Below are 8,859 nucleotides of genomic sequence, written 5' to 3'. Positions count from 1 at the left end.
GTCTTCTTCCGTCTTCTCTCGATCTTCTTTCAGGCTGCTGTTCCATCTTTAATGTATTCTACTTTCCATTTCTAATATTAGACAACGGACACTGCCAGCGACAGCGCCATCATCCGATCTGGGACAGAATTACCTCTATTTGCTCGCCACGAAATCGATTCCGCATCAGGGGAAATAGACCACTGCGCGACCGACACACACAATGGCTGATTTTGAGGCTGATCTGTTTGATCTCGCCGGTGGCGACTCCGATTCGGAGGGGTCGGTCGTCGACCGCAGGAGATCAGCGTCGCCCCCGGCGAAGAGAGGCGCCTCCAAGGCGAAAACGTCGAGACACGATGCGGATGCCGACTCGGAGGAGGAAGGTGAAGCGTGAGTCTCTGAACCTGCTGCGCCAGGCTATCCATGCCTCGTCGTCGCCTGGCGGTGGCGGATGATGGATGACCCATACTGACCGGCTTGCAAACAGCCATTCAGGGCCGGGCTCGCCCAACTCTCTCGACTCGGCGCCCATGGACGAATCAGACTCAGACGACGAGCAGCCGAAACCACGCGGCCCCGAACCTGGTGGCGCCGGGACGGATGAGGAAAAGTACCCCGTAGACGGCAAGTTTCGAAGCGAGTCGGAAAAGGCAGAAATCAGAGCCATGCCCGAACTGGAGCGCGAGCAGATCCTGGCAGACCGCGCCAACGAGATTGAGCGACTGCGGCAGAACCGCCTGCTACGGCAAATGGTTACGGAGACGCAAAACGACGAGCGCAAGGCTAAGAAGAAGCGCAGCGCCGACAGCGCCGACCTCGATGATGACGAGGACGAGGACCGCCATGGCAAGGCGTCGCGACGCGCTGCTACCGCCACCGGTGGCACGGCCATGGACGCGCTGCGCCGCGCGAGGGCCGACAGGCAGAAGCGCAGGGAAGACCACGAGCGGCGCCGCGACGTCTACTCGCCGCGGCGGGGAGACTCGGATGGCGAGGCGAGCGAGGACGACTACCGGCGCGGCGGCGGCTCCCGCACGCCGGAGAAGAAGGACGAGAAGAAGGATGAGCCCAAGCCGGAGCTACGCGACTATGAGCGGGTGCGTTTGGGACGCAATGAGTTCGCGCAGGTGTGCTTTACGCCGGGCTTTGAGCCTGCGATTACGGGTTGCTTTATTCGTATTGCCCTTGGCCCCCATCCCGACACGGGCATCGAGCAGTACAGAATGGCCATCATAAAGGGTATGTGTGATGCAGACGATGGTATCGAGTCGGGAGCTAACAATGTGTAGGCTTTACTACCGGGAGAGCATATGCACTGAGCGGTCCTAACGGGACTTTTGTGACAGATCAATATGTCAAGGCGGCGCATGGTAAGGCTGTCAAGGAATTTCCTTTTATCGCTGCCTCGAGTGGCAAATTCACAGAGGTATGACATGCAATACGCAGGATCATTGGCGTGCCTAACAGTTCTGCAGAACGAAATGAACCGCTACCAAGTAACATGCCACAATGAAAACGTGAAGACGCCGATCAAGACGGTCCTCAACAGCAAGATTGACCAAATCAACAACCTCCTCACCCACAACTGGACCAATGAGGAGATCAAGGCGCGCGTCGCCCGCCGTAACGAGCTGCGCAAGCGCTTTGACCCAGCGGAGCGTGCGCGTGTCGCGCGTCTGCTCGAGGAGGCCACCGTCGGCGGCGACGACGACCGCATGCAGGAGTTGCAGGAGGAGCTGGACAAGCTCGGCTCACAGCGGTTGGCCTTTAAGACGAGCCTCGGGCCGGCCAAGTCCTCCGCGTACGACAGTAACGGGGGTGCTATTACGAAGATGTCGACGGAGCAGGACCGCCTTGCGGCGCGCAACAAGGAGAATCGCCGCATGAACCAAGAAGGCGTGCGCAAGGCACAGTTGCGCGAAAAGGCCAGGATGCGTGAGAATGAACTGTCGCTGAGCCGCGGCGAAATGGTCAAGGAGGACCCGTCGCGGCGTCTGCGGACCAAGGCCAAGTTTGTGCACGACGTGAATGAGACGGTCGCCGGCGCGGACGGTGGAGGAAGTAAAGCGGCGAGTGGTGTGAGCACGCCGGCGACGGCCAATGGGACGCCGACGGTGGCGCCGATCAAGCCGGGGGCTCTGCTGCCGCACCTGGCCAAGTTGCAGGACAGAAGCCAGGCGGACAGCAAGGGCCTGCCGATGATTCACAAGCCGCTCATGGATGATGACGTGATTGGCTCGCTGGATCTAGATATTGATATTGATATTTAACGAAAAGGCAGAGACATGGGAGGTGATGACAGGGGGCTGGGCCGGGGGTAAAAAGGGATATTGTAGTTGTCTTTTTGATACATTCGTTTTCCTTAGCAATTGGAGTAAAATGACCAGTTTGCGGGGTTTCAGGGGTTATGTTGCTGGGGCGTTTTGTGTCCGTTGATGGGAGGGAGGGAGTATATGGCGTTTCTGTATGCTTTGTTAATACATGAACTATACACAGACTATAATCAAGGCTTCCGAAATATATACCAATAAACATGGCCGCGGTCCAAATATTGCAACACCCGCTTCCATGATTCCACCCATGTCTATTCCGTACCCTTGTATCAGTTCAAATCTATACTCTATCCCACAGTCGCATCATCCCCATCCACCGTCCACGTTTCCCAGCAAGCTCCTACCGACTCTTGCGCTTCATCACGTCCGGCAGCGTATCCAGCCTTCTGGAGAACCTCGTCACGACGTGCAGCACGACCCACAGCAGCGCAAACTTGAGCGCCTCGAGCCCGTCGCCGCACCCGCGCCGCGCCGCCGCCACGACGCCCACCCGCGGCCGCTCGCGCCGCCCGTCCAGCTCGTCCTCCCAGACGCGACAGACGGCGCGAAACTGCCGCGGGTCGTCGGTGATGACGGCGTCGAGAACACGCCGGTCCAGCAGCCACCGCATCCAGTTGTCCTGGTTGACGGTCCACGTCAGCACGGGGCCGCTCCGCAGCTGCTGCAGAAAACGCCGCCCGAGCACGCCCGACAGCGCGGAAAAGTGCAGGCTGTAGCCCAGGTTCGGCAGCGCCGCGCCGAAATGCCGCGAGTAGGAGCGCGAAAAGGAAATGTGCGACAGCGGGTAGCTGGGGAGGATGCGCCGCGCTGCGGTGATGTATGTGGCCTGTGTGTTGCTGGGTGAGCCTTTGTTCTGAAGAAACGAGTGTGAAGGGGGGGGGCGTACGTTCCAACAGCCGAGGAGGATGCGCTTCTCCCACGGAATAGGACCCTTGACGGTGTCCAGGACGTGCTTCATGCTGGACAGTAACTGCTCCGCATCATCGTCCATCTGCCTCTCATCAGCAACAAAGAAATCGCAGTCTCTAGTCACAAAATGAAGGCTTGGGCTTACCTTGATGTCCAGCACACACCACGTCTTTTGCATGCGCTCCTCGTTCAGCAGCTCCAACACGTCACGCAGCCGCGGCATGCCCAGATGCGGCGTCCTGATACTCCTGAGCGTCTCAATGTACTCCCAATCACAGCTGGCAATCTTCTTCCTGACGCCAAAGCAGCGTGTAAGCGTAGCGTCCTTTGCTCCCATCACCGCGCCGGTCAGTTAAAGGGGCATGAGGAAAGGGGAGGAGGAGGCGTTACGTGAGACATGACGACGACACCGTCGCGGGTCAGGTGCACGTCCGTCTCAATGGCGTGCGCACCGGCGTCGACGGCGGCGCGCATGGCATCGAGGCTGTTTTCGGGCCACGCCGCCCGGAAGCCGCGGTGGGCGACGGTTTGCGGCAGGAGACGCCCGGGGTCTCTGGAGGAGGGGATGGCGGCCGCAAACGGCGCTGTCAAATTCATTCTTGTCAGAAACTTCGTCTCGTTCTCTTCGCTTTTTTTTTCGCCAATTTTTCTGGGAGTTGTCCGACCACGCGCCGGCCGGTGCGAATACGGGGGGGCAGTGTTGGCCGAGGCTAAAGGCCGGGGGGGAGAGGCAACGCACCGTCAGGGAGGTCGTCAAAGAGGGAATCGGAATCATCCATGATATTTTCGTGGCGGTGATGGTAGGAAAGGAAAATGAGACTTTGGGATGTAGAAGCAAAGATTCATGGGCAGGTATTATACGGATACGTCAGTCCGTCCCGTGGCCTCCCGGAGATAAGCGATCCCGGAACCCCCACCAACTCCGCCCGCGGGTCCGAGCAGCTTTCCTCCAGCTTTTTTCACCAAGTCAAAGCAGCTTACCCTGTACCTCCGACTCTGTTTCCGCGAGACCAGGCACCGCAGTATAGGGGCTGCGGACTTGTCATTCAAATTCATCCACACTCGGGAGTTGGGCATTCCAGCAGGAGCATGTTTGAGGAATCAGCAAAATTCAAGCGCAAACCCAGTGGGCCGCTGGGCACCGACGAGACAAAGTAAAGCACGAGGTAGAAATAAAATGATCTTGATCTTGTTATTTTCATACTTTTTGTTAACTCTATCTTTCCAGTTTATTTCTCTTTACTCTTTTTACCTTCTGTCCTTCTGTCCTTCTAATACTTGTTGTTTTAATTCCCTTTTCTCCTTGCCACTTTGATAAAGTGTTTTGTGGCTTTCCCTTTTGCTACCTGGATGCTGAATAAGTAACTTGTAGTCCTTGGAGGGAGCGAAAAATACATTATCCTAAGAGGTACTGAGCACCTCCGTAGGTACAGGCAAAAGTACCTCCAACTAGCAACCATACCCAAGGAAATCAGGCCAAAAAAAATCAACCAAGCAGCCTACGCCCATGATTTAATCCGGGGCAAAAAATGCAAAAAGAATGCGCCAGTTGGCGCTTGTATAGGAAAAGCCCGATGCGGGGGTCGAACCCGCAGCCTTGAGATGGTTGTACTCTCGTAAGAGTCTCACGCTCTACCGATTGAGCTAACCAGGCGGGGTATTTGTTGAAGACAGCAATACTTATTTGACACTATAAGGCAAAGCTGCAGCAGTAAGAATCGAGCCCACTGCACAAAGGGCGGCACTGACTCACTTAGAATATCGCAGGGGTGCTGAAATGGCAAATGTCTGTCTATACGGTTGTTTAGAGCGGCATTATGTCTACCCGCTCTCTTAAATTGCTAGAACTACGCGGATACTCTGGTTGTTCGTAAAGAATGGGCCCTTTGCTGCGTTTGCACAGTCGGCGTTGAACGATCCCTCTCTGGCACGGGGTCTGAGCAAAGAGGATATTACTGCGGCTGCTCTACGATGGGAACTTGAATACCATACTCTTGGATTTTTATAGAATTTTACCTTAACTATAGTGATTTTTATCAAGCTTAGAAACTTGTGAGTTTTGGTGAGAAATCGAAAAAACGGCCATTTTGTGCCCCACTGTGATGTAGCAATCGCAAGGTCTGAAGGAATAAACGAGACGGGAGACCCAACTGACACGACAACTAAAACAAAAAGTGGCAGTAATTCACTTCATCAGACATGTCAAGTTGAAAAGGAAGTCTCGTAAAATCCAGGTATTGCTGGCCAAGGCGGTCGCATGCTCGATTGCTGGCCAACTGACTAAAAAGCTTGATAAATACATTGGGCAGGCAACCCTATCGCTGCCATTAAATATACACCACCCAGTAGGAAATAAAGCATTATTGTCATGATCATGAGAAAAAGAATGCAAAAAATCAAATCAAATACCCATCCAAACCATCCATGTTAAACGCCTCGCCACCCGCCGCGTGCATCTGCTTCTGGTAGCCCCCGCCCAGCTGGCCCATGGCCGGCGGCGAGACTTCCTCCCCAGAGCTCAAACTCTCGTCGCTCAAGCTCAGCACGCTCTGCGGCGCTTCAGACGCGGTAAAGTCGCCGAGGCTGAAGCTGCTGAGGTCCCACGAATCCGGCGACCACTCGCTGGCTTTGCCCGTGGCCAGCACCGGCTCGCTTACTAGCGTCGTAGCGCCACCGTAAATCGCATTGTACACGTTATCCAAGCCACCCTCCATGGACCCCAGCAGGGCCTCCCACTCATTGTTGCTGACGCCGGCCACCTTGCTCGCAAATTGTGTGTTGGTCATCATGGTGGCGAGGTGGAGTTGAGCCTGGTGGTCGAGTGGGAGCTGCCGCTTAGAGCCGGGGGAGTGTGACCGGGAGCCGTTGGGCGTCGCGTTCAGGGACAGGTAGTCGAGGTTCGGTCGGGTTGCCAGGGACGGCTGTGCGTGTTGGCTACCGCTGGGCAGTTGTGAGATGCACATGTAGTCTTCTGTGCCGGTATAGCCTTCCGACTGCACACTGTCAAAGGATCCGCGGCTGCGCGCCAGCTCCAGTTCGGAATCGGGCGAGACCAATGCCGGCATCGTCTGTCGTCTCGACCTATCCTGCGTAGCGGCATGATGATTCTTTAGTTGTTGATGCTGATTCCTTTCACTTCCGCTCTTTCGCCTTCTCGGCTGCTCTGCCACGGGCGACTTGGAAGTGGAGCAGCGACGCGGACTGGACGAGGAAGACGCGGGCGATGGCAGTGATGGTTCATCTACAGTTACCAGTGTGCTCGCGATTCTTCGAAGATCCACACAGCCGGGTGAGCGCAACCGATCAACGGTGCCCACCACTGAATTGACAAGACGCTGGCTGTCCCGCGCCACCTTGCTCTCGGCTTTGAGATCCACGACCTGGTACAGCAGCGCCAACGCGCTCATCGTGAGCAAATCGCCCTTGTTCAGACAAAAGGAAAAGGAAAGGTTGCGCTCCTCCAGGAGCTCCGATATCTGGATGATGTGTTTGCTCGATTCCGCAATGGACATGAGCGCTGGAGCCGACTTGTTTCCTAGGCCGGAGCCTATGGCCGGTCGGTATATGAGGGTGCGGATAAAATAGTACGCGAGGGCCTATTTGTTGTTAGCAGGCGCAACTCTACGATTAATACGTGCACTCTTACCAAAAGAGGAGATCGGCTGCCAGTGATATCAGTGGACGGCTTGTCTTGCGCGAACCGCAGCTTCAAGTGCGCCGGTAGCGCATCGTACCAGCTCTCCAACTCCGTATCCAAAGCATCCATTTGTTGCAGCGAGAGATCATAGGTGGTGGCCGACGGATAGTTTCTCTCGAGAACCTTGGCTAAAATGCGGGTGGCGCGGAAGAGGGCCAGCGCACTGGACAAACGCGTGTGCTCGCCCGGAAGAGTAGGTTGAAAGCCCTTTTCGGTAACATACTCGTCATCTGTGTCGGAGGGGTATTCGACCTGCAAGTTTGCCTCACGCAGGAGTTTGGGAAGACCCAGAGTGGCGGCAGAGAAACTGCAAAGTGTTAGTAGTTCCTAGACAAGGTTGTCATGAGCAGTCATGCCTACCAATCGACAGTGTATAATGTCCAAAAGACCTTTTTTCGCGTTTCAAGTGTCAGCGCACCAAAAGAGAATCGCTTTTGGCTCTGGTGAAGACCGAGGCGGTACGCTAACCCGACAGCAATTGACTTGTAATGCTGCAGACGTCTGTAGTCGGCCGTCAAAGAGCAGTATAATAGCGCCAGCACGAGACACTGTAACGCGCTCATGGTATTTTCCAAGAGGACAGCCTCGAGGGCGCGGGTCCATTGTCGCTCACATGCGGCCAGCTGCTCCAGATCCGGGGCCGACGAAGAAAGCCCGGCGAGGCTGAAGACGAGGTGCAGCTGGGCAATCTTGTAGTTGCACTTGACCTTTTCGGGATCGGCGACAAACTCTTCGTAGACGCGTAAAAACGTCGGCTTGTGAAGAGCGGGGAACAGCGACGCCCATTCCTGAAAGTAGACATTGACGCATCGATCAGTGAATAGGCGAGGTGGTATTCTGAGGGAGGCCTCGGGTGGGTTAGGCGTAAGCGGCGGGCAGCCCTGCACATGCAGGAAAGCCTCGGGATTGAATTCGCTGCACGGCTTCCCGCTCTCTTGCAGCTTACGCTTCAGGGCCGCTGTAGAAAAAAAAGAAAAGTCAGCAAATTAGGTATAGAGCGCGGGATAAAAGCATAATTTGTCGACCATGTCAGCAGTGCCAACGTACTAATGAATGTGCGGCCACTGGAGGCTCCCATAAAGTAGGCATCGGAATTCTCCACGCCCAGTAACAACGGTGATGCTTGCACGCGAAAAGTGTCCTCCTTGTCGAGAATTCCATCTTTTGATGCCTGACTACCTGCGTCGTGGTGCAGCGGCGGCGACGCCCACGCCGTCGACAGTCGGCGTGGGAGGCCTTTGTGCATGGCGGACAGCATGTCCATCTTTTCGTCCTTTTCGTCTACCAAATCCTTGAGCTCGCGGACCTCCGTCTCCAACGCGCGGACGCGCTCCTCGAGCGATTCCGTGTAGCCGCGCGGAAAGGCGCGGCGCGAGAGCTTATCGCTCGTGCGGCACTCGAAGCCGACATTGGCACACTGGGAGCAGGTCGGGCGGACGCCGTCGCAGCGAATCTTTTTGCTGCGGCAGCGGTCGCAGGCCTGGGCGATGCGGCTCTGGGCGCTGGTGCCGACTTTGATGACCTTCATTGGGAGAATGCCAGGCATGTTGGGCGAATTTTCGCGCAAACGGCGGCGAGTGTTTGGCGGAGGGATTGTGGCGCTCAAGGACGAGTTTTTTTTTTCGTGATTTTGTTTGTTTGTAGAGTTTCCAGGAGTTGCCAGTCTGCTGGTGCAGCAGCCACTGCGGGAAATAATTGATGCGTCTTCGCCTCGGATTGGTTGTGTTTCTGCAACTTGATCGACGAGGGAGGCCGTGAGCGGAAAGAGAAACTACAGTAGCGGGTTGACAGGTAAGAATCGCTGAGTCGTGTGGCTGCTCGGGTAAGCGGAAGTGACGATTTGGGTAGTCCGGCGACGCTGGCAACCGAGGAAGACGCCGAGGTTGCAAGTGGACGACGACACACAACAACACAGTCACCGTTTGACAAGAGAAGATG

At 56.0% G+C, this 8,859-nt stretch overlaps 3 protein-coding genes across 3 annotated transcripts; 1 reads left to right on the top strand and 2 right to left on the bottom strand.

Annotated features, from left to right (window-relative positions):
- Positions 1-202: 202 nt before the first annotated feature.
- On the top strand, positions 203-2,252 carry CCM_00522 (RNA polymerase II transcription elongation factor Rtf1p, putative; the record flags this gene model as incomplete). The annotated part of the gene is made up of 5 exons (XM_006665682.1): positions 203-372; positions 470-1,079; positions 1,110-1,221; positions 1,272-1,408; positions 1,458-2,252. 5 exons carry the CDS (start codon positions 203-205, stop codon positions 2,250-2,252), a joined length of 1,824 nt encoding a protein of 607 aa, XP_006665745.1.
- A 403-nt stretch (positions 2,253-2,655) lies between these two features.
- CCM_00521 (glycerophosphoryl diester phosphodiesterase, putative) lies at positions 2,656-4,003 on the bottom strand (the record flags this gene model as incomplete). Its single annotated transcript, XM_006665681.1, has 4 exons — positions 2,656-3,141; positions 3,202-3,549; positions 3,615-3,934; positions 3,964-4,003. The coding sequence occupies 4 exons, from the start codon at positions 4,001-4,003 to the stop codon at positions 2,656-2,658; spliced, it is 1,194 nt and encodes a 397-aa protein (XP_006665744.1).
- Positions 4,004-5,620: 1,617 nt separating this feature from the next.
- Positions 5,621-8,467, bottom strand: CCM_00520 (C6 transcription factor FacB; the record flags this gene model as incomplete). The annotated part of the gene is made up of 4 exons (XM_006665680.1): positions 5,621-6,820; positions 6,871-7,228; positions 7,282-7,879; positions 7,969-8,467. 4 exons carry the CDS (start codon positions 8,465-8,467, stop codon positions 5,621-5,623), a joined length of 2,655 nt encoding a protein of 884 aa, XP_006665743.1.
- Between the last annotated feature and the right edge of the window lie 392 nt (positions 8,468-8,859).

This window comes from Cordyceps militaris (genome assembly GCF_000225605.1).
Source record: "Cordyceps militaris CM01 unplaced genomic scaffold CCM_S00001, whole genome shotgun sequence".
NCBI lineage: Eukaryota > Fungi > Ascomycota > Sordariomycetes > Hypocreales > Cordycipitaceae > Cordyceps > Cordyceps militaris.
This window is presented reverse-complemented; position numbering and strand designations above follow the sequence as displayed.